Raw genomic sequence first — 25566 nt, forward strand, 5'->3', positions numbered from 1 at the left:
TATTGACTAATCACCTGTTTAGACTCTTCTCATCACTTTGAGGAATGCAGAAGTTACATAAGATATAAATCATGTCTTGTTGGGCCTGGTCTCGTTAAGTGAAAAAATAAAACAAAAAATACACACGACAACACAAAACAGAGCCTTAAATAATTAAGAACTAAGTTACATCCATCTGATTTCCTTTGAAGAGAAGGAAGGAAGATATTAAGGCTTCCAGGAAGGTGGGATAGATCCTAATTTTGTTGAGCTAGGGACATAACAAGTAATAACCAAAGATGCCATTATCTCTATATCCAACGAAACAAATGGATCTGGTAACTTCTCAATCCCAAAACCATTGACACGAGGGAATAGTGCGTATGTTATGATGCTGTGAACACCCTTATGGTTGACTCTAGATGAAGCATCTCATGATAGGAGGAAGTAGATGTTTTGTCTCATGCTTTCTCTCTGGCAAACCCTGTTAAAAGAGGGAAAGAAAGATCCCTGCCTGTTGGATTCCCAAGGCCTAGAGAATTCGAGGTTTGATCCTATGTGTTAACACATGTTGGTGGCTCTGTCCTTGCAAAGGTCACTCCCATGCCCATACCTCACTCCAGACTTTCTGTCACTCCTCCCCAACTCTACCCTAACCTTTGCTCAGCTCAAGTTAAAGGCTTAGACTGCACTGATAAGCTCTGAAGAGTAGATGGTCATTACCAATTAAATGAAAGAATGTCTGGAAGAAGGGTCAGTGAAGGGTCATTCATAGGGATATGCTTTATGTTACTGCCTGTGGCTCATTGACTAATAAAGTAACACTCTTTTTTTTTCTCCTACTCCACCTCCACAAATTATCACCAATGTGCTATAATCCGGAGGCATCATAGCATAGAAGGGAGAGGACGAGCTTTGGGAAAATATAGTTTTGGATACATACACGTACTACCTGTGTGACCTAGAAAATGTTATTTAACCTCCATTGAGTCTCGGTTTTCCCATTCATAAAGTGGAGATACTTTTGATCTCACGCGACAGTCATGAAGCTTAATAAAGTATGTAAGGCAGGGACCACACTGCTGGCTACCTAGGCTATTCTCTACCCTTGGTGTCTCCTAATTCCCTCCTTTCTCCTTATTGTACACCGTGGCTGGCAATGAGCACATGCAAAGGGAGCTGGGCTGGGACTGGCACATCCCTCGTCCATGTCTTTCTTCTTCCACCTGCCCATCCGAAGCCCCTTGCCCTGCCACCTTTGCGTTTGCAAGGCTCAGTTCCATCTCCATCTTCCTAAAGCAACCCTGCCCTGACCTCTCTTGCTTTATGCACACAGTTTGATGCTTACACTCTCCTACCCTCTGCTTGCACTGACATAAACATATCTCCTCCTTTGCCCAATCTGTAGGTTCCTTAAAGGCAGGGACTAACAAGTCTTATGATTAGGTTTGGCCCTCGGTGTCTAGTCAGGTCCCTAATGGCTTGTTGCTTGGTTGTTTCATAACAAACAGAGGGGCCAGACTGTCTGTCTGTCAGGACTGATGCCACCTTCTCCAGGCACCTTCAGCATGAGGAATCTAGCCCTCAGGACTGGGTGTGGGGAGAAAGGTACAGTGTGTACACTGTCTACCTCCTTTCTGCTCTATTCCGGAGTTAACACCACTTTATGTATCATTTTTGGCAAAGTGATTTAGAGAAGCTAAGCAGCCCAGTTGAGCTTTCCTGAAGGCTAGAGGCATTGGAGCCCAGCATGACTCCCTCTCTTTCTTGAACCGAACAAAATATTGTTACAGCAAACATGAAATCTTTCCTCTTTTTCACAGATGCTCTCCAGGCCTAACAAAGCTAGCAATCACACTCCTTGAATCAAAATAAGCATCTGCCCTTTTTCTCTTTATCCTACAATTTCCCAGCATTTTTGTGCAACAATAAAGAATGTGATTATTTTAGCAATTAATCGTACGCTTTTATTTGGTGCTTTCTGGAGAGGATGCAAAAATATCAAAACATGAACTTGACCCTTTAATATTGATTAAACACAGAAACTATATAAACCTGACTCTTATCTTCTAATACTGTGCATGGCAGTTTGAGGCATAAGCTGTGAATACCTACATAGTATATAAGATCAAAGGTAATATATGATGAAGGGAAACTGAGTCACATGTAGGTGGGTAAAGGGAGGGTTATTTTTTACTGGTATAACTGAAGGAGAAGAAGTAGAAGAGGAAGAAAGAGAAGAAGGGGGAAGGGAGAAGGAGGCGGAAAGGAAGAGGAAGAAGAAGAGGAAGAGGAAGAGGAAGAGGAAGAGGAAGAGGAAGAGGAAGAGGAAGAATCAGCCCTCCCGGAGGAGACAGTCTTTAACTGTCTCTTTAGCTTATGATATCACAGACTACTTTGATAGTAGGAAGACAGGGACCCTCTCCCTAAGGAAGTGTTCTACATCTATAAATTCACACATAATTGTACTGACAATTTCAGGAGGCTGTGGACCTGCTGAAGGGCATACATAATTCCATCTGTAATGTAAGACCCTTTGTAGAATTGGAGGTGCATGGACAGGGTGCTGCAGAGGGAGGTGAAGAAGTCAGAGCTGTGGTGGACACCAAGTGAGAAGGCTGTTGGGTCCAGGTTCCTGGCCCAGAAATACCACATTTAGCTCCAGATCTAGATGGTGGTAAGTCCATCACTGATAAGTTGTCCTGAGGACAGTGTGTGCAAACGTGTGCAAACTCAGAAAACCCCTCTGTTCTTTTCCAGCTCCTCACAGCCAGTGACCTTGCAGCCAGTGACCTCAAAGGATTTCAGCCACAGGTAAGTCCACCAATCCTTTTATGAAGCTCGGGAGAGTGAAGTGTTCTAGTTTGGTCATGACCACATGAAGTTGGGGCCAGGGCAGAAACCCCCATCTCGGATTTACATTTTCTCCATCAGACTGACTCTGTCACCCTTGACAATGAGCTCCTGCTTCATGTCATTGTAAACCAAAGTATCTTTTTCTGCTATCTTTCTTAATATTTTATAGCAGGGAAAAAACGTAGGCCAAGATGGCAGTAATGCTTGGTGGTGCACAGTCTAGCACAGGAAAAGGCTAAAACCAGGGAGGTAGAGGATGGGGTGGGGCTGGCTTTCTCCCATGGATTTCCCTTTTAGGGGACACAATACTCACATTTCTGAAAACGTTGTGCAAATATGACTTGGAGTCATGGGCTGGTGGCCAGGTCAGCTCAGACTCGTGCACAGAGAGATGGTTGCGTTTTGCTGACCATGGGCAGGAAATAGGCCACCATTCTCTCTGGCCAGAGTGCTGTTTGGAGGTCATCACAGGCAGAACACACAAGGGAGCAGGCAAGGGCTCTCTGAAAACCCCCTTGGCAGCGGTAAAGATGGAAAATCACCCTCCCTGTCCCTGGAAGAGTATTACTGGTACCACAGGAACACATAAGCATCAACACACATACACACATATACAGAGCAGACACGCTGAGATCCTTTTGTTCCTCCACAGACCCCAGTGGAGATGCAACATGTATACAAAGAGAGGTAAAGCCAAGAGTGACAGCTGTGGTCCTCCATCTCTGCCCCTATCCCTCTTTTAATATAAACCTTTCTGTCACTACCCAACCAATGCCCTTCCTAAGATCCCCATTGTTCTGTACCTCTGTGGGGAGACACCGTAGCTCACAGAAGAGAACATCTGGGACAGAGCAAGTAATTTTCTAGTAGCAAGAATTCCATATATTTGGTAATGTTTTCTTCTTTAAATCTGTTTCATATCCAAGAGCTCACCATGCCCTCACTATACTTCTACATGTGGTACATCCTATGTCCCCTCATCCTGCAAGGGAACCAAGGATGGGGGTCTTGATAAGAAATGGCCCCAGATCACACAGAGAGCTGGGGACAAGAGCAAAGGGTAGAAAATGAGAGGCTTGAGAAGGAGATGGAACAAAACGAAGAGCTCCATGGGTGAGAGTCAAAGATGAATCCTTGCACTGGTTTGGGATTTGGTGCCCTTCTGTTGATCCTTGTTATCCATTGTTGATGCATGAAGTCTTAAAAGTAGATAACCAACAAGCCTTTTGACAACTATTGAAAACTGATAATCACTCGTTCACATATTCATACAAACTTCCAGGTGAGCTAAGGGATGTGAAACAAAGACGAAAGAAAATCAACATTTACCCATACCCCATCCACGGCTACACTCACACACAGTGGCATCCCAGTTAAAGGTTCATTTTTATCTGAAAATTTATAGAAATAAACAGGGTAAAAAAGGCCTCTGATGTTTCATGGCTTGGAAAGGCACATAGTAGAGACTGAGTTTACGGAAGGGGTGTGTGTATATGTTTGCCTCTATGATTTTGGCACTGATTCTTTCTGAGGTGGTCATATTCTTGCCACGTTTTTTGAGCTACATTTCTAGATATTAGATTTAAAGTGAACTATTAAGGAAAGGAAAGGTTAGATATATCTGGGGTATGTCTATAATATTTGAGGCTGTGATTCTAGAAAGGCTGCTTCTGTGCTCCCACGGATAACCCCACACTAGCTGGTGCAGATGGCTCACTCTCCTGGTTCTGTCTGACCTTTCCACATTATTCCATTTGTGTGACTTCCCCTGAGGCTGGAGACATAAATGCATATTTTTCACTCCTCAGGATGTGTGTTCCTGAGGCCAGGAAGCCCTGGGAATCTTGTGGGCAGAGTGTAATGCCCAGATCAAAGTTAATTCTCCAGTGTTATTCCTAAATCAAAAAGGCCCGGATGTGTCTCAAGTCAACACCACCTTTTGGGTGCTCTTCCGAACAGAAACCAAATGCTGCCCATGTGCTTTGGGCTGCCTTCTCCCAGCCCCACTGCACCAAATTGTCGGTTTCTGTTGTTATTTTCCTCTTTTCGTTTCAGATGAAACTGAGCCCCATGCATCCTGATGTCTGCAATAATTCACAGACACGTTCCCTTGCAGGAACTGTGGGGGACTTTCAGGATGGGACCTCACTAAGACATCTAGGACCCCCCCCCCAGTTGCATTGACAGGCTGTCAGCTTTCACAGGATTCATACTTATCACATGCATGTAAAGGGTTTTCTTTTCCTTGGTGCCTGTTCCTGCTGCAACTGTGTAAGGAAAATAGCCACAATTCCCTCCGTAATCTTTGATGGCTCTCAGTGTTGAAAGTGTGGGGCAGCAACTGTATTGAACTAAACTGTTCTGTCTCTTTGTCTCTGTCCTTTCTGCATCCAGATAAAGGAGGGTAAGGAAGTGACTGTCTTTCTCCCCACAATTATTGGTTTGTAAAGACACCATACTCATTCCTGGAAACAGACACATTACGTCCAAGGACGAGCCTGATGATGGATGCTAAGGTTTTAAGTCTGGGAGGATAATGATGAGTGTTCTTCCTGGACTGGTGTACTTGGCCTCTGGACTGCACAGGATGGAACTGTCTCCTAGAGTCAGGCCTGGGCTGACAGGTGGCTGCCATTCTTAGCTAGTTTTAAAGGCATGGGTTTTTCAGAAAAGCTTCTGAAATCCACACTTGGAGCCCCCCCAGACCCTTCCCTTCCATTTGGTTCCAGCCCCAAGCATTTTTATTTTCCATTATCTTGTTCTTTTGCTTTTTTGAAGAAACAGATGCACTGAGTTTCCTTTTCTTCTTGTCTTTGGATAGTTGGAAATGGGGACCCTCATTCCCTTTTACCAGACTATACCTCTCCACCCTCCATGAGAATAAAAGCAGGCATCTCATTCCCTTTAGCAAAATCCACCAATCAAATGCTTTCTTCTCTGATTTTCTTTTTATTCTCCCCACCCCACCCCCAATATAAAAGGTGTAAGTATTCACTGTAGAAAATTTCGAATGTGTGAAGGATGTCAAAAGGTATAAACTTCCAGTTATAAAATAAATAAGTCTTAGGGATATAATGTACAGTATGGTGACTATAATTAATAATACATTATATTTGAAAGTTGCTAAGATGACTAGGTCTTAAAAGTTCTTACCACGAGAAAAATATTTGTAACCTGTGCAGTGGTGGGCATTAACTGTTAAAAAACATAGTTTGGTTCCTGGGTGCCTCAGTCAGTTGAGCGTCTGACTCTTGATTTTGGCTCAGATTGTGATCTCATGGTTCCTGGGTTCGAGCCCTGTGTCAGGCTCCATACTGCAGAGTGGAGCCTACCTGAGATTCTCTCTCTCAAAATTAAAAAAAAAAACCTTGAAAAAATATATAACTTAAAAAATAAATCTCAAAAGTACAGAAAAAACAGAAAAAATCTCCTCTAACTCCACCCCAGAAATATAGATAATGACATTTTGGGAGATAGTCTTACAGTCTTTGTTGTATGTCAATAAATATGCATCTGTTGGATTTTTAAAAATGTGATAACCATATTTTATATGCTTTTTGTTACCTTCTTTGCATGCTTTCCATGTCACTGAAGAATCTTCTAGCAGCTGGCTCTTTTGATCTAGTTGCTGGTCCCATCATATATTTACCACCTCCCCCTTGCTAGACATCACATTACTTTTGTAGACTGAGATCTCCAGGAGCAAATGCAAGTACTAACTCCACTGCCCTCAATCTAGCGTCCAAGGCTACTTGGCATTTAGTTTTTTTGTTTCTCAGTTCTTGCAGGGATGTGAAGACTTGTTAAACTTTCCAGTGAGGTGTCCATGTGAATGTGCCCATGGGCATTTGTGTGCACACTTACAAGGGGTGGGGGATGTGGTAAAGAAATAACCATAGTATAGGGTCCAGACTCAGATGCAGGGCTTCACATGCCCAGCATCTATGCTGGGAAAGTGACCTTGAAAAAACCCATTCTTTCCAGAGGAAAGAGCCCACTAAAGGGCTTGTTCCTCACCTATTTTATACACTCCCCATGGTCTTAGAGGAGAGGAGGATACTTCCTGTAGAAAAAATGGAGTTTTACTTCAAGTGTGCCTCATGACAGAATTTTGTGGGGCAGGTGTAATAGTTGTCCTATCAGGGGTAGCCATGTGTAAGGAACTTCTAAAAGGTCCATTGCTATTATGGTTAAGGGTACAATGTAGTGAAAGGCAAGAAGGAAGTAAGTCAATAACATATAGGAAGACATTTTTCAGTGTCAAGAAAACAGGGCTTTCTGTCATCAAGTTGCCATTTTATTCAAAGGCACCCATGGGGACCTTTATGTGGCACTCCCTGCTGTGCAAAGTCTTTCCCAGAATTCCTCAGTTCTGTAATGTTCTGCCACTGATACCAACTTTGCAACCCTGGGAAAGTTGCCTAATGTCTTTAGTCCTCATTTTCCTTATTAAAGAACAAAAGTTGTGTAGCTAATCTCACAGATAGTTGTAAGGATCAAATGATACAATGTTGTGAAAGCAGCCTACTGTGATGACTGCCAGCCTAGTGAATTAATTTTTTTTCTTCCATTAGAGAACTACTGGTTAAGTTATTAAAGAATTCAGGAGAAGGAGAAAATTTATCTATATAGAGTAAGCTGGGAAGTCTTCCAAGTGGAGGTGTCATTGTACCTGGGCCAAATGAGTGATAGTGAAGTAGTGAACTTATTCCAGGTCAGGGGAAGCCCAGATGAAGACCAAAAGAAGGGTGGAGATGCTTGGGAATGTTCTGGAGACTTGGAGTGAAGATAATAGTTGCAAATTAGGTTGGAACCAAATTGCAAGAACGTCTTAAATATCTGGGGAAATAGTTGGATTTTTTTTTTTTTTTAGATGAGCAGTTATTGAAGTTTTCAAACTCATACAAAAGTAGGCATAAAAGTATAATAAACCTCCATATATCACCCAACTATTATTATCTATTATCCAACTTCAGTGGTTTGTTTCCACTAAAGCCCTGGTTTGTAGCATTTGCTAATTTCTGTGCTTTAAATATCCCCATCATGACCAATTCTAAGCTGCCAATGGTTTAACAAACTCTTTGCAAAGTCCTTGACAGTCAGCTTTCTGAAGCTGATATGATTGGTTCCCAGCACACTGCTGGGCCAGCTTCAATAATAATTACTATTTGCCAATCTTACTTTATACTGCAAGATATAGATATGTATATAGATATCTATGGATATATATAAATATATACACACATATATGTAATTTTATATATGCATATAGATTTTATATGTATATAACTATAATTTTAATTTTAATTTTTGGGGGGGAGTATTTTTTAAAAACTCCCAGTTATGTTATTTCACTCATAAATTCTTCAGTAAGAAGAAACAAATAGTTTTTTTTTAAAAAAAATACAGTCACAATGCCATTATCACACCTACCAAAAGTAACAGTAATTCCTTTGTATTTTCTGATACCAAGTCCATATTCCGATTTCTCTGATTACCCTAACATGTTGTCTTACAGTTGATTTGTTTGAATCGGGATCCAGAGTTTAGATCTTAAAATCCACCTGAAGGTGGAGCCATTGAAGGTTTGAGGATGGGGAGGAGCTGGTGCTGTGGCAGAGATGATGCTGACATAGGTAGTAGGTGGGGTGAAGTGAAGAAGGGATCCAGTAATGAGCCTGTGCCATGGGTCCATTTGAGACACAGGGAATGCAGCTGGACTGGGGTTAGTGGGACTGTTGCTGAGGGATTGAATTCCAAAGAAATTATGGAGGCACAATCAGTGGACCTGGCAAATAGTTGGGTGATTAGAGAAATAGCAGTACCGTTAAGCAAAATGGGGGCCGAGAAGGAAGTGCAGGCTGAGAAGCTGCCGTGTTCATCCCTGGATTGAGAATAAGTATGGCCCAGTATTCAAAAGAGAAGAGCTTTTTCATCCTTAAATAAACTTTACTCCATTTTCCTCGGGCCCCATAGTCATTTCTGCTCATATGTCATCAGGGGATGTAGAATCATCTGCATAACATCCTGGGCTTCAGAAGTTTTTAATGCAAGAACCCCAAATATTTTGTGAGGAAAAGCTGCTTTCTAGGAAGGTGTGGTTATGGAGTTTCTGAGTAGATAGATATCCTAGCTGTGCATCTCTCCAGAGAAGGAGCCATGACAGTAGTCTATGGCTCCATGATGTTCCATGTTTTTGATTGTTATGAATGGGTGCCCCACACTGAGAAGTAGCAGGGCAGGTTGGAGAGTTAGACCTTCCTCCCAGGTACTTTCTTGTTGGCATGAAATTACTGAGTTCCTAAGTTGCTTGTTGTTTCATATGATTATGTGTTTCGCAACAGAATCACAATGACCTGACTCTATTCCAATGAATACCCGCTGCCTACAAGTTCAGCACCAACAGTTCTAAAGATTAAAATGGAAGCTTTGGAAAATCCAGAGCATCCAGCTCATGTTTGACTCAACAGGAGTTGGTGTTAATACATGTTCACACTGCCTTTGGTTAAGTGTACATATGATGAGGACTTAGTAAGAGTATACTATATGCCAGAAAGTGTCCTTTGAACTTTACATGTATTATTTCATTTAATCTTTACAATATGTTTGTGAGATTAGTAATAACATCCTCATTTTACAAACAAGCACAGAGAAGGTAAAGTCACAAAGCCCATACGTGGCAGAATTGGGATTTGAACCCAAGCAGTCTAGATCAGTAGTCCTAAACCACTTCTGCTATGCCACCTTGAATCAGAGCTTATCCATGCTGTTAAGGTAAGTCAAACCCAGACTGACCACTGATAATACAAGGATAAGCAGCCTCATCTTTACTTTTGGTACATTGTGTTGAGTTTTCTTAAACTTCACCAGGTTCCAGGAAAAAAAAAATTTGCACATCTCAGAATAGTAGAGCGAATCGCTACAGAGCATTGTGAACCCTTCCATCTAGGCAAAGAATTCTGTTGTTCTCATCCACATCCTTCACAAACTCCCAAGTGCAGAATTGTGGTGGCTGTTTCCCCTTTTACAGAGATGGAAACTGATTTGAGGCAGAAGGAGACAGTGTAGTCTCTCATCACAGACACACAGCAATGGGAAAACAGGTAGGCTTGTTTTGAGTTAACCACGTAATATCTGCTCTGCCATTTGCGGAAGAGTCCTTCCAAAGCAAGACGATACATAAGAAAGTCCCACAAGTGGTGCTGATTCCCTCCCTCCATTGCAAAACTGAAAGACACACTAGTGAGCACCTAGAGGAGGGGCTCTCCATCTTTTTTTTTTTTTTTTAATTTTTTTTTCAACGTTTTTTATTTATTTTTGGGACAGAGAGAGACAGAGCATGAACGGGGGAGGGGCAGAGAGAGAGGGAGACACAGAATCGGAAACAGGCTCCAGGCTCCGAGCCATCAGCCCAGAGCCCGACGCGGGGCTCGAACTCCCGGACCGCGAGATCGTGACCTGGCTGAAGTCGGACGCTTAACCGACTGCGCCACCCAGGCGCCCCGGGGCTCTCCATCTTGACTGCAGGTGGGAGTAATGGGGGGGCAGGGGTGGCGCTTGTAAGAACTACAGGAGCCAGGCCTCACCCCATCAATTAGTCTGGGTGGAGTCTAGATATTGGTGTTTTCAGAAGCCCACCAGGATCCAAATCAACCTCCTCATTTTCTAGACAAGGCTGTATCACAGAGGAAGTCTTGAAGAGGAGAGAAGGTAAAGGCCCCAAATTCCAATAGTGTTTCCCCTGTGTCAGAAAGGTGCCATGTGCTTCACTTGGCCCGTGGCACCTAATCTCCACATCAGGCCCCTTATCAGCCATCTCACTCTTCCCCTTTAACCAGGAAGAAACCGAGGCCCAGGCAGAGGAAGTAGAGCTAACCGTGGGTTCTGTAAAGCCTATACCTTTGCTCATCCTCTATTTCCATTCAATAGTTGAGATTTGACCAGTATTTTAAACTAGTTAGTTATAGTGTTGGTCTCCTCTGCTACCTGGACATTCTTTCTGAACTCAAAAAAGATATCTAAACAGATCTGACTTTATAACACTACCCCAGGAGAGAATGCATTTAGGTGACCAGCACACCACATCCCCTGGCATCAGCAGCGAGGCTGACACCACAAGTCCTCATTGCTCAGGTTCTTGTTTGATAAATGGATGCCTTTTTCTCAAGGCCTTTCTTCTGGCTTGCCTCCTGTCAGCTGCTGTGGACCTTTTCTCCTTGGTTCAGTACTATTCAGAGCATGGGCTACAGAACAGTGCTGGCCAGTGTGTGTTACTGGCACACCATGAGATACATCTAGAAACAGAATATTTAGAAACTTTTATAGCCACTTGATGGTTCTATGATATCCAAGCATGTGATCATTTGCCTACTAATTTATCTTCACAGTATTTTACCAAAGTAACCGTACAAAAATATGGGTCAGGGTAAAAACATCTGGTCATTAATCAATAAATGTTTGAGAAGCTCTGTTCTAATTATGCAGTTTCTAATTTTATCAAAAGTGTACGATCTAAGACTCTTTTTATCTTTGCCTTTTTCTGTGAGCTCATGTGAATATATTTATATTATGAGTAATGTTTCCCCATCCTCCCTGCAAAATGGCTTTGCCTGTAAAGCTGTCTTTCTGTTTGTAGGATACTTACACAAAACATGGATCTTTTCCCATAATTCCTAAGACAACCCACTTAATTATTTATCTTACTAGCCATGGATATCTATGACAATAAGAGAGCATTTTTAACAGTTTTTGCTCACGTGCATATGCCTACCCTGTACTCAGCTGACACTGTTAAAACTTTTCTTACATGAAATCAGCAGCTTCATACTATAGGTATACCTTTTTTGCACTGTCTTTGTTTTGTTAAAAAACAAACAAACAAACAAACAAACAAAACCAGCATTGGCATTTGGTCCTGGACAGGGAAGTTCTCCAGGTGTTTCCAGAGTGTCTGGCATTTCAGTGGAATATTCTGAAGTCTTAATAAGTTCTCTTGGGATACTAAATCTCTTTAGTGAATATTTTGTTTCTCCCCAGATGCTCTGACCATCTGAAGGCCTCACACAGGTGGGCTGAACTTAAAACATACCTAATATGCAGAAGTTCACACCAGGAAATTGATAGATGGCAGGTGGGTGTTGGGAAAGGAGGGGTTATTCATATGCAGCAAGTTTTCCCATTTTGTTAGAGGAATCAACATAAGTTATCCCTGCTAGTATATTAAAAAATGATTGAGCCTTTTAAAATCTGATTTAAGCTCAACTTTTCAGAATAGAAATATAAACAAAGTGAAGCCAACCAGTGGGGATTAACTTTGAAAATGACTCTCTTCTCTTTCAATTGTAGTATTCTCATCTAAAAACAAAACAAAAGAAAACAAAAGAAAAAACTTTGCAACATAGGTGTAGGATTGGATGATTTCTATCCTCCTTTGAGACTGAAGCCATTAATCACTCTATGACTTTTTCCACTGTCTTCATGTTTCTGGTTTTCAATTTTTTTTTTCTCTCCAGTCCTTTGGCTATGGGGCCTCAATGTGAGCTTCTTAAAAATTGCCCTGTAGCTCTAATCACTTACGGCCGGGGGTTCATTGATGTTTGACGATGTATCTTAAATATCTGTGTTTATTAGTGGATTGAGTCACAGCATCAGATTTCCCTGAGTCTAGATTTTAAAATGATGCATCATTTTGTTCTTTATATTTTTAGGTCTAGAAATGACTCACATGCAGGAAATGCAAATTCACAGACCACCTTAGAACTTGAAAGAAGATGTCCTCTTCATATTTACTTTAGCAGGATATTTTCAAGCCAGGCTCATGAGAAAGAAGGCCCAGCCCTCCAACTCCTTTTTTAAATGCTTTCCAACCATACTGCGTGGCTCACATTTCAACCCTCTTATCCTGTCACCCATCTACCCAACCCCTTTCCTACCACCTTGTTCGGAACAAAAGGGATCCACTGAGAGGCTTGGGGAGACTCCCCCTACCCTGCAGGAGAAGGGCCCCTCCTAGTGGAACAGCTTGCAGTCCTCAAGCGGCGCCTTCCAGCCATCTGCTGGCTTGTGTTTGGAGGCTGTATTAAGCCTGCAAACAACCTCCACCACAGTTTTCTGATATTTCCCTGATAATGACCATCTCCTTCCCCCACTTTAGCTCTGCACATGAGCTTCCTTCCGCATCTTCCACCTTCCTGGAAATATTTATCAGAACCTCTGGGAAAACCACCAATAGGTATCCCAGGCCAATGATGCATGTGACACAAAAACCTTATATGATGTTGCTATAATCTTTATTATTATAAATAGTAAAAAGGGGTGCTTATTTAAAAACAGAACGTAAACCTCCCCTTCTGTATCCAATATCTAACACAGAGAACATTTCCTATCAGTTTATCATTTAATAGTTAAGAGCACCAATGCTGGGCCCAAACTGATTAAGGTAGAATCACAGGTCTGCTGTCTACTAGCTGGGTGACCTCCACAAGTTATGTTACTGTTGTGTGGCCCAGATTCCTCACTAGTGAAAGAAGGGTACCTATCCAATAGCATTTTGGGGAGGACTGAATAGATAGACCCAAAGGACCATGTCTGGCATCTGGTAAGCACTTCATCAGTGTGTGCTATAGTACTTATTACTCTCATAAGTTACATACTTGGAATGGAACCTGGACTTCTGAAGTCAGGTTCGAGCACAAATTGCAGCTGTAGGCTACAATTTGGGATTACCAAAGAATCAAAAAACATCAACAACAACAACAAAAACAAAAAATGTGGATCTCTCTTAATCTTTTCACTAATTTGTTCATGATGCTTGCCAATCCAAGTGAGCAATGGTAGGCACTCTGGCCCTGAATGAGTGACCCTCACAGGGGAGGGAGGAGGATAGAGATGGACAGGAATGGACAAGGGATGGCGAGGGACCATTGCTAGGAGATGAGAACACCCAGAAGTGCCTTCATTGATTGCTTCCTTCTCTTACCACCCATGACACTTTCTGAATTAACATTTTCTCTCTTCCCCCTGTTGAAGTAATAGCCAGCCAGAAATTATTAAAATGATCTTAAACAAATGTCTCAAGAGGTTTTTCAGCCACCAGAGTATTGCCTCATCTGAACCCACTCCTTTGGGTTTAGTGATCCTCAGCACAATTCTGGATGTCCACTTTGGCTCTCACCCTGTAGAAGAATCATAGACACAGTGACTTATTGCCTGGAAAAAGCAGTGAGGAACTGTACCAAAAGGCATTTGGATGGGGGCTGTTCAGAGAGACTGTGTTAGGGCTTGGGGATTTGGGAGGATTTTATGTGTAGCCTTTCATACCTATAAATTCCATTGTTTCTATATTAAAAGTGTGGCATGGGGTGATTCAAGCAGCCTGTGGGTTCTAGATATTGTGGGCCTTCAGACTAACACAGCACCTGCAGAAGAGAGCCACCCTGGCCACAGGACTCCTGTCTCTGGTAAGCAGTCTATCGCTGACAGGGCAAGTAGCTTGCTGATGGAAATGAGAGGTCTGTGCCCAGACGCCAGCCTTGTCTGTACTGTGAGAAAACACAGCTGGCTAAATTTGCCTTTCCTGCCCTTCTTCTGGATAGCAGCAGAAATGCCAAAGTGAGGACTGGGGTGGGGGATGAGTATTATGTAAAGCAAAGAATCCACATGCTTCTAACAAAAAATTCCACGCTCAGTATCTGTAGAACCCATTCTAGGTATGCATGTGTGCACCCCAAGGGTGTAAAGAGATCACTCAAACAAAAATTCATGCATCCAAATTTGTATATTCCTCTAATGCCATCTAACTTTGTGGTTATAGTGAAGATGTCTTCTATTATTTGATTTTTGGAGCTAACAGATTTCATGAGCCTTCTTTAGTACAACCAAATCGTTGGAGGTTTGCTCTTCTTTCACCATTGCTTTATGGTCTAACAGGAGTGTTCAGGCACCTCTGGAATTGGGACCAGAAGTACGCAGCTTTGAATTAAAGCGAAGTTTGATCCCGCTCCACCTCCAACCTCCTGCAATACTGGTGTCTTGTGACAAGAGACTAAGGCCAGGGGCCCATGAGAGAAGTGGGGACAGTGTAGAAAAAAGAAAGGCCTGTAAAATCTCAGCCTGCAGGCGTCTGGAGAGACAGCGCATTTCATTCTTGATAAACTCCAGCAGAAAAGAGCAATCAGCCAAACGAGAGCTGGACAAATTAAATGGCTGAGTATTATTTCAAAGGAGAGCTCGGGCAGCATCAGAAATTCCCCATCAGCTGTAATAACGCCAATTACTTTGCCAATTGCAGATTCCACCGTGATGTGTTTAGTGCAATCAGGCGTCGGACTCTTGCAGGGGCCTGATGGGTTTTGTTTACTGTGAATGTGCATTTGTAGCGAATCTTGTGCACCCAAAGGCTTCGAGCTCTGAATGTACTTACTCCTCCCGGTCAGATTCATACACAGCTGAGGGAGATTATCTCTGAGATGTAGGCAGGAGCAGGCTGGTCAGGCTGGACCCAGTGCCCCTCTCACCGGAAAATGCCTGGATTTAAATACAAAGAGCACAGCTGGGTGTGGTAATTCTTAGTGAGTGTGGCGTGGCGATCTCCAGAAAACCTGTTTAGATTATGAAACCAGTAAATAAATAAATTTTTTCTGATTACAAGCGAGGCTTCTTGGCATGTTGGAATGTTGGACAGATCACCATTAAACAGTAATAACAAACGTGAAGCTCTGGGAGGAGAGAACTCGCCAAGAGTTCATTAAGCCTTAAATACTGACAAATGGGGGTGCGGGGGCTTTCATTGTCTCCCTTTGAGAATCATTTGGTTGGATGTCAAACATACAGATCATTTCAAATATGAGAAGAGATCGTCAGAGAGGAAGATATCCCTCCTCCCTGCAGCATTTTAGCAAGGGAAATAAAATTTGGAGAGTGTACAGGAACATTGATTTTCTATTTACATTTGGCTCCATAGAAATTAATGGGTGTGTGGCTCCAGCTACTTTGGGGAGTGAGCTGTGATTCTCCATTTACACTCCCAATTGAGGAAGGCGCTAATCATGGGCATTTACTGAGCGCTTTGGCCTGACTGGCAGCTGGAGTGGAAGCTGTATCTGTGGCTGCTGGGGGTGCAGACGAAGAGCTAAAGGCTGATTTGATTCCACTTGTGCTCAGCTGTCATCTGAGGCCAGAGCCTGGAGGAGAATGGGAAGCTATTCTCTTCCCTCTGCTTTGTGACAAGCAACCTTTGTGTCATCTTGGTGTTTTTTGTTTTGTTTTGTTTTGTTTTTTAAACCTGCCTCTTCCTCCTTCCTAACTATGATAAAGGTTCCCTTGCCTGGGGAAGTAAGGATTCTCCTGAATTCAAAGACTGCTGCCATTGACTCCAAGAGAGTGATTCTGAGCTCACCAAACCCTCCCTCTCCCAGCTGCTGCTGAAGGCTCCCTGCCCACAATACCAGCATTGGGGCAGGTCCTATTTCAGATAGGAAGGCAGACATGGGATCAGGCGGGGACAGGGGATGGGTCCGTAGGATGTCAGGTTTGCATGGCATGGCTTATGCTATGGGCTTTGGCAGCCTTGCAGATAATTCATTCCAGGAGAAAGAGAGAGAGAGCGTGCGTGTGTGTATGCATGTACACACATGGACACATGTGTGTACACATGTTTGTTTCCCCTAAAAACAGTACTTGAACCAGTGCATTTGGTTTGACACCAGCCTTTCTGCAGGTGGCAGCTATTTAGATAACGTCCCTGGCTCTCAGATAAGAGACAGAGCTTGTCTCCCGCAACCCCCTGGGGATGGCAATGGCCCTTGGAAATAAGGAGATAACATACAAAGCATTAAATGGAGGTGAGGGCATCAAATCATGCCATGCGTACGCAGCCTCAGCTACACTACAACCCGATGGCAAAGAAAGCTGCCATGTCCGGCCTCATCAGCACAACTTGGAAAGTATTCAGGAATCTGTTTGTCTTTGGGGAGATTGTTTATTCACAAGGGAACTCAGAGGACAGCTCTGGCTTGGTGACACAGCCTCCCCCATGGGCAGGGTGCTCCAAGACGTACTTCATCAAAAGTTATCTCAGTGGGGGTGTGATTGTGTGTCTGCCCCCTTGAGCCTGAGCTAGTCTCAGAGTCACTAACATAGCTCAGCCAAGAAACTAAACTCTCCTCTTGCAGCAGATAATCATCTCCCATCTTCCTCTAGAATATCTTTGTTTTTTCAATGCCATAAACAATCCAGCATGGTAAAGAACTTGGCTCTTGTGCCAGTCTTAGTGATTCTACTTTTGCTTAAACCTGAATCTGTCTAGATTAGCTCATCAGGATGTCTGTTGATGTTTGAACTCATCCTCACTAGGTACAGGACCATCTTACCAAAAGCTGTGGCCAGAGAGACTTTTTAAAAAGATATTTAATTCCTCACTCTTGTGAAATTAAGGGAGTTAGGTTCTAAACCCATATATAGGATATGAAACAATAAAAAAAAGCTTGTATTTATGTATGTTGACATTCTATAGACCTTCTTGAGCGCCAGAATCCTGTGAAACAGGCAAGGATAACGAACTCCACTTTACAGAAGAAAAAAGTAGAGGCTGAGGCAGGTGAAGAGATTTGCTGAAAGTCTTCAGTTGTTTAGTGGTAAAGTGACAGCAAGGATTTACCAAGACCTTCAGATTCTGAAACCCCTTTTCCCCTTTTGTTCTTTGCCCTCTTGTCCACAGACATAAGATGGTAGGGCAGCTGGTATTGTTTACCCGTAAGTGCATTTCTATGCATTTCTGTTTTATATAAAGAAGATATTTAGAATTTCTGCTAAACTGTTTCCCAACAGAAAACCTAGAACCCAATGGGAGTTTGTTGAAAGAGGCATATTTCTGGTTTACTTAGGAAGAATTTCCCAGCAAGGGAAGGAACTTAACCCATTGTGCCCAGTTAGTGCCTCATCTCCAGATGCTTTTGAGTGACATCTGAAAGGAAGGCAGTGTAGCAGGGGGGTTCTACATGTCCAGATCCAGGTTTGAGACCTGAGACTGAATCTCAGCTTCATCACCTCCTAGCTTTGTGATCTTAGCTGACCTCTCTGAGCCTCAGTTGTTTGTTTGTTTGTTTGTTTACGTGTACAATGGTGGGAGTAACGCTCACCTACCTGGCTTTAAGAATGTTTAAGTACACATGTAAGGGACCTAGCACTTTGTCTGGGATAAAGTATTTTTTCAATACATGTGATTATGAGACCTCTCCAGCTTGGAATTTCCCCAAGTCATTGCCTCCTATGTGTCTCTTTCCCTGCCACCCTTTCCAAGAAAACATGCACTGCAAGGTGAGGAACATCAGCGCTGGGAGGTCCTTCCAGTGGCAGCATTGAGAGCCTACGGGCCACAGGCCCCACTCCTAGATCGGGGCTCAGAACCTTTTTAAATTCACTTTAGACTCAGAAACCAGAAGGTCATTGGAAAATGGAACTGGAATCTCCAGAAATTCTGAATAATTCAAAGTGTACCATTAAGAAAATAGTTTATATGTGTGCCAAAGGATGATACATGGAAAATGTGTTAGTGGAGATAGTGTTGTTCAAATAAAACTTCTTCCAGTCCATTATGCTAGACCCTGCTGGCATCTTGAAGAAGTCTTTACAAAAATACATGATGTGGGTAATCTGAGTCTCTTAGTATGTTGTGAGTTCATTGCCTCTTAGTATGTTGTGTCTCAGTTTCTTTGTAGCCTCCAGATGACAACTGAGCACAGGTGGAATCAAATCAACCTTCACCTCTTCATCTGCACCCCCAGCAGCCACAGATACAGCTTCCACTCCAGCTGTTAGTTAGGCCACATGTCTCAGTTTCCTTGCCAAATGAAAGAGTGTGATGCTTTAGAAGTCTTCCCTCCAGCTCTATTATTTTACCCTTTTCCATTCTATCCCATTGCATTCTATCCCTTCCCATCCCATCCCAGCCTTTAAGAGGTCAGACTTCCAGAGACTATAAAGAGTATAAATGAACGTTTTTAAGAATAAGTATAGCTCTTCTATAGCTCACTGCTTGGGAGCACTGACTACTTATATTTTTATTTCCTCTGTCCAAGATGTTCCTTGACCCACGTGGATCAAAACCTTTCCTGTTTACTTTTTGATGCCTGCATATTTTTCCCAGTACTTTTTAAATGAACTTTTATATTCATATGTAGACGTGGTTTCAATTTAAAATTAGAATCTGTAGCCCTTGGGTCTGCATAGATGCCTTTTGTGGGAAGAGTCCTATCACTTTTCAGGTGTATTTGATTCCTCTTAAGCTTGAAACGTCCTTTCCAAATATGGAGAAAACCTCATCTTTGGGAGTTTCATTAGCTTGGCAACCTCTTCTCCTTTTGAAAATACTGGACTGTACATTTTACTACTGTTGTTAATTCAAAGGATGCCAGCTATTCTGTTTAATGCCACATATAAGTGACAGCTTTCTAAAACTCCCAAAAAGTTCCCATTAAGCACCTCCAAAGTGACCCTCTAATTCCTGGTGAAAGATTTTCCACACTGAACTTAGCAAAGACCCTTGGTTTGCAGTAGACTCTCAGGAACATTTGCTGAATGAATGAATGAATGAATGAATGAATAAATAAATAAATAAATAAATAAATAAATTGGAGAATGAGTGAGTAGTGTCAAGATGTGGTATTTGGGAAGAATTTGGAGTTGGTATGAGATACAATTGGGTCTGAACTTTGTTCTTCCTTTTAGTAGGTGTATGATCTTGAGAAAATGACTTAACTTTGGTTTGCTCCTTTGTCAAGTGGGGACATGAACTCCCTTTGAGTGTTACTAGAAGGATTAGAAACAACCAATGTAAACTGCCTGATACAAGGGAGATGCCGTTTAAAGAAGGCTTTTTAAACTCTCCTACCTCATGCAGTGCTTGGCACCCAGTGAGCCTTTAGGAAGTGTTTGATGACTGAAGAGAGCCTAGCACCATTCATCTGAGGCCATGAGTCATCGGCATACAGAAGTCACACCTCCTTCATCAACTGGGATGCTATTCTCAGTTGGGGAAGTCCCCAATCTCCTGATTGGCACATCAGTCAAACCAACCATGTGTTTATAGCTCTCTATCCTGAGCATGAAAAAGATTACCTGGGGTTTCCCTTCTTGAAAAGACTAGAGACTCCTACTTTTAGGGCAGTAAAAGCAGCTCCCATAAGATGACAGAACAGAGGACTTTTCTCTGTTCTCACCTAGGACTCAAGTATGGGAAAGCAAGGTGGAGTGTGCAAAGACTGAGGCCAAGGGCTGTGTCAGGTCTCCAGGATAAGAAGACAGTAGCAAGTACTGGCTAGGATCAGTTATTCTAGGGTGAACACCCAGGGTGGGTAAAATTCTTGGACTGCTAACTACAAGAGGAGTCATAGGCAAAAAATACAATGAACCAGTAGCCAACCCTCTCCAGGATGTCCAGGACTTAACCAAGTTTGGGAAAAATAGGTGGACAACAAAGGCCTAATCCAAGGTGGTCAAACATAGATCACATAGAGTAATGGCAGCAGGACATCCAATTGCAAATATCAAGAACATAGGCTCCAAGAAATATAAGGGCTCAGTAGGAAGAAGGTAGGTTTCTTGGGTGCAAGATAGGAAAGCCAAACTAGAATAGATCTTAACCAACAAATAAAATCATTTTCTGGGCTTAATAAGGAACTTACACACTAAAGGGACATCTGGTTTCCATTCTAGATGACAGGCAGCCCCAGCCTCTTCCTTCATGGAGTAGTCCAGAGTACTGGTCATATTCTCTGTCAGGGAAAATGATCAGTTTCTACACCAAGCTCCCAGGGAGTTGAGTTGTATAGGTTGACGCTGCAGCCATGCACTTCAGTTGATGAGAAGTAGAGCTAATGAAACCCAAACCAAGGATTTCATCCCCTCGTGAGCGAGTTAGCTCTGCCTGCATGAAGGCGTGTTCTTAGCAGCTCGTCAAATGTCACATATTGGCCACTTTTAGAACACACTCAGGGGTTTTGTTTGGTTCGGGCCAGTGCTTGGAGGGATATTTTTACTGGATCCCCCTGAAATAGTGTTTCGAAGCTGATACAGTTCTCTCTGTTCTTTAGCTAAAGATTTATCTTCCCTAAAGCTTTATGAATTGAATTCATACCAAAAGGAATAGGCTTCCCATTGGTGCAAAATAAAAAGTTATAGAGCAGATAAAGGAGCTTTGTGCTTTTATTAAAACGGTGACAATCAGCCTGTTCATTTCCTCAGACTTACCTTGTCTACTCAAGGCCTAATGCCCCTCTATTATGTTTATCCCTCATGTTGACTTATACGAGCAGTGACTGTCATTGACATGGCCACTGAAGATTAATAACATCAATGCCACTGACAGCTTGCCCAGGGGTTTGTAGCATAGAAACTGATTGATAGTAAATTGGAGGTCCAAGAAACAGATACAAAGAAAGAGGGTTTGGAAATAGTTGACAACCAATCCTTCCTGGGAGTCAAATCAGCTGACTGCTTTAGTTTTGAAACTTTCTCTTTGGGGACTAGGGAGATGGCTTGATCCATGTCCCAAGTGATGCCCACCCATTCTCTCCCAATGTGTAAGAAGTCCCAAATAACACCCGTGGCCACTTGTCAACCAGTGGAAGCTTTTCTCTCTCGTACTTTTTTATTCTAGAAGTAGAATAGCCAGCTGATTTCATTTGCCTGTAGGCCTTAATTGACTTGAAAGTTGAATATCTTCCCTAGCAAACTTCTGATTTTTTTCCTCTTATTGTAAAGCTGCATCTTTCCCACCTTTTTTCCCTTTAGCATTTCAAAACAGAGATAAACAATTCTGCTGATGCTTTTAGGATTTCTCTGATTCTTTCATTAATCTCCAGGGACAACAATAGGTCTCTAAAGGCTTTAAAAATGTTCCATTTTCTTGCCAAACTAGGAGGAAAAGAATCAAAAGAGGAAGTTAACTTTGTACAGAGATGTTCGTTCTTCCTCTAAAAGTTTAAGAGCTGTCATTAAAAGCCTAATTTATCACCCCTACTCATGCTTGCCCTGAAAACCAATAAACAACCAAAAAATGACTTGATCAGTTAACTTAGACTGTTTTGATTCTCTGCAGAGCTCAGTTTGGCCCCAGTCATGTGGTGAGTGTACCTAAGAAATGCTGTCTATAGATGCTCAAGTCATTGTCTGTCCCAGAGACCACCAAACATCACTAAGGGGTGGCAAGAGTGACTCCAAGATACGAAAGCACTGACTCTTCACTTGAAGGAGATGAAACTGAGGTCCTCATTTGTTACATTCTGCTGTGAAGATTTTAGCAGATTGCTACTTTAAACTGTTGAAGTGGGGCCTTGTGGTATACAATTAACCCGGGACACATGACAGATTGCATATATAAATGAAATCTCTCTGTGTGTGTGTGTGTGTGTGTGTGTGTGTGTGTGTGTGTGTGTGTCTAGGTACACATAGAAAGGACAGATAGGTGTCAATAATTTATTGTCTAATTTATTGTCTAATTTATTTATTGTCTATGTAGAGAAGCTTTATTCCACAATTTTGACAAATAACTGGTCATTAGAAACTCTTCTAAAATTCCAATTTCTCTGAAAATCTTCTCCCTCTTTATTGGGTAGTATAATTTCCCCCAGCATTTAATAGAGGATTTGTTGTTTTATGTGTTCTTATTCCAGTAGTTTTTTATGTGGAAAGCAGGAGGAGAACACTTTTGTAAAACATAGAATGGTTATTACTTCTATATGTTACCAGATTCTTCTTCTTTCTGGATTTTGCTCCATCTAAGAGATTATTCTGTTACTCTCTGCCCAGTGAGGAAATTTTAGCAAGATGGGGAAGCTACTTCCACAGGAATCTTAGAGCACTCTGAGATGTTTGTGTAGATCCTGTTAAAAATGATACATTAACAAGTTGTTATTAGGACACATTTGCCCATTTTTCTCTGTTCTTTAGTTTAGGGAATTCCCCAAAGTAACCTAAACCTGAAGCTAGAAAAAGAAAAGTGAAGGGGTGACCTTTAGACTGTAACTTATCCATCCTATCTTACATTTGATAGTTCTTTGTGGCTTATAAAAACACTTTCCGGGGCGCCTGGGTGGCTCAGTCGGTTAAGTGTCCGACTTCAGCTCAGGTCATGAACTCGTGGTTCATGGGTTCGAGCCCCGCATCGGGCTCTGTGCTGACAGCTCAGAGCCTGGAGCCTGCTTCAGATTCTGTGTCTCCCTCTGTCTCTGGCCCTTCCCCTCTGGAGCTCTGTCTCTCTCTCTCTCTCTCAAAAATAAATAAACATTAAAAAACTTAAAAAAGCCACTTTCCTAATGATTGTTGCATTTAATTTTCACATCAAACCCACAGCCTAGTTAGGGTAATTATTTATCCAAATTTTAACACTGAGGAACTGAAAATCAAGAGATTAAAAGATTCTCCTGAGCTTCCAGTATTGGTTAGCAACCCTACTAGCTTGGAATTTACATGGGTCTTCTGATTCCAAGGCTAGAGTTCTTGGCAAACACAAAATGCCAACATGTTGAAAAGAAGGAGAAGCACATCAATGCAAATGAAATAAAACAAAAGCACTGTATATACTCATTCATTTGGTCATCTGTGTTTGATCTACACTTTATCACACATATTCAGTCAGCAAATTCTATTAAGTGCCTGCTGTTTGTGAGGCATTCAAGGAAACTGGTTCGAGAAATAGACCTTCAGTTGAATGGAGTCCTAATTTATTTGTTTTCTTTCCATAGACTTAGTTGCAGGTAGAAATGCTCATTTCTATATCCTATTCTCTTTACAGATGTGGACACAATCCTACACTATAGGCAATGCCCTTGGGTCTGCCAGGTCAGAGCAAAGGTGTGCAGAAGCAAAGCAGGATGAGTTGGATCTTGAAGATAGAGCAGGATTTTAATGCAAAGGGAGAGTGAGATGAGGAGGAGAGATTTATAACAAATACGTGTTGTATCTTCTCTGGTCTGGACACTATGGTGGACTTTTAATATTCTAATGTGATGCCTGGCCTCCCAGAGCAGAACAGACATTAATACTGGAGTCAGAGACAGACATGAAACACGCAAGTATAAATGTAGTGTTCATTGCACTACTTCTTGCCAAGCACTTCCTGATCCTTTTCCTCATAATCCTTTCTTCCCACCTGTCTTCCTCCTCCTATCCAGATACCTGTGAGCATAAGGCAGGAGTGGGATAGGGTATCATTATAACATAACCCAACTTCGGCCTGAGAGGAAGTCATATAGTGAGGTTTTGTTCCAACTGCAGTTTCCTGACTTGTCCTGAGTGGGTCTATTCTACCTAAGTGAGCCAAGGTTCCTATAACTGTGCAGTTAACACAAGCTATGAATGTCCTATTCCTGAGACCAAATTATATGTCCGAAGCCTCTGTGATCCCAATTGACTGTAAGTATTTATCAGATTTCATGGGCTACTGCTTAGGCTTCTGTTTTGTTTTGTTTTTCTTCCCCCTGTTTACCTGACCGATTAAGAGTCCTACTTCAGAAATGCCAAAAGATCTTGGTTCTGTATAATGGAGGCATTTTTTTCTTCTTTAGGTCACATGTCTTTTCACAGCAATTTTTGTCTTAGACATCATGAGATGGGAACTGTAAAAGACATTATTTTTGAACATTTGAACATTGCTTTTCATTTTCTCAAAGGAGTTTGCACATGATCGACAAAGACATATTAATCAAACCCACCTACGAGATGAGAAACCCAGACTCAAAGCTGAGGGGTGGGGGAAACCCTGGGTACTCCAGTGCGAGAAAAAAAACAGCAGAAATTAAGCTCAAATGTCTCATAAAATGAGTCCTGAATAATCCTTTTACATTCAAACATTTTGACAGTTTTTAGGCATGAGAGGGAGTGAGCAGTTTACATGGAGCCCAAATTATCTCCAAATTGTTTGTTTACTATTAAATAGCTAAAACAAAATGAAGCAAAACAAAACTCCCCTGTCTCTTCGCTGTAGACAAGAAGAAGTTCTACTGCACAAAGACCAAGCTGTTTTGTCAGTGAAGAGTTATATGGCTGCCCAAGTTTTGATTTTGTGGGGAGCTTTAGGAATGGCCATGTATAGGAATTAAGGATGGGAAGCAAAATGTCTTCTGGACACCTACACAGACTTTCTGGGTTGTGTAGACAGGTGCAGGCAGCATTGAAATAACATCACTTTGCATATGTGTGTAGCTTTGGTTCTTTTAAAGCCCATTTATCTGTGCATCATAATAGAATTTTAGCTCTAAAGAGGCTCTATCTGATTTGATCTTTCTACTAATTCAGGAATTCAACTAGGCACACCTACTAGGTCATCTCATCTCTGCCTGACTGTTTCCAGTGATGAAGAACTTCCTGTTGGGCCAGGCAACTTATTTTGTGGCTAGACAGCTTTTATTGTTTGGAAATTAGTCTCTATATAGAGTTCAAGTCTATTTCATTGGAACTTCTATCTACTGTTCTATCGTAACTCCTACACACTAATTTGTCTTCTTCAGCCACACAATAATTTTTCAGCCATTTGAAAGCAGTTATCAAGGTTCCCCTAAATCTTCCCATCTTCAAGCTAAATACCTCTTGTTTTTTTCAGGCAAGCCTTAAATGATACAGTCTCCATCTCCTCCTCAGTCCAGTTCACCTTTCCCTAGAATAGACTCTTCTGGTGTCTCTGTGACTCTAAAACAAGGTCCTCAGAATTTGGCACATTATTTTAAATGGATTCTG

General features: G+C 42.1%; 1 protein-coding gene across 5 annotated transcripts in view; it reads left to right on the plus strand.

Moving 5' to 3' along the window:
• The window catches only part of SETBP1 (SET binding protein 1), a 376861-nt gene that overhangs the window by 186339 nt on the left and 164956 nt on the right, over positions 1 to 25566 (plus strand). For all 5 annotated transcript variants that reach the window (XM_047827602.1, XM_047827603.1, XM_047827601.1 and 2 more), the window contains one exon: positions 2740 to 2793. In XM_047827602.1, the coding sequence (XP_047683558.1) occupies positions 2740 to 2793 (54 nt within the window). The remainder of the gene's footprint in view (positions 1 to 2739; positions 2794 to 25566) is intronic.

The sequence above is a fragment of the Prionailurus viverrinus genome, chromosome D3 (assembly GCF_022837055.1).
Source record: "Prionailurus viverrinus isolate Anna chromosome D3, UM_Priviv_1.0, whole genome shotgun sequence".
Classification (NCBI taxonomy): Eukaryota; Metazoa; Chordata; class Mammalia; order Carnivora; family Felidae; genus Prionailurus; species Prionailurus viverrinus.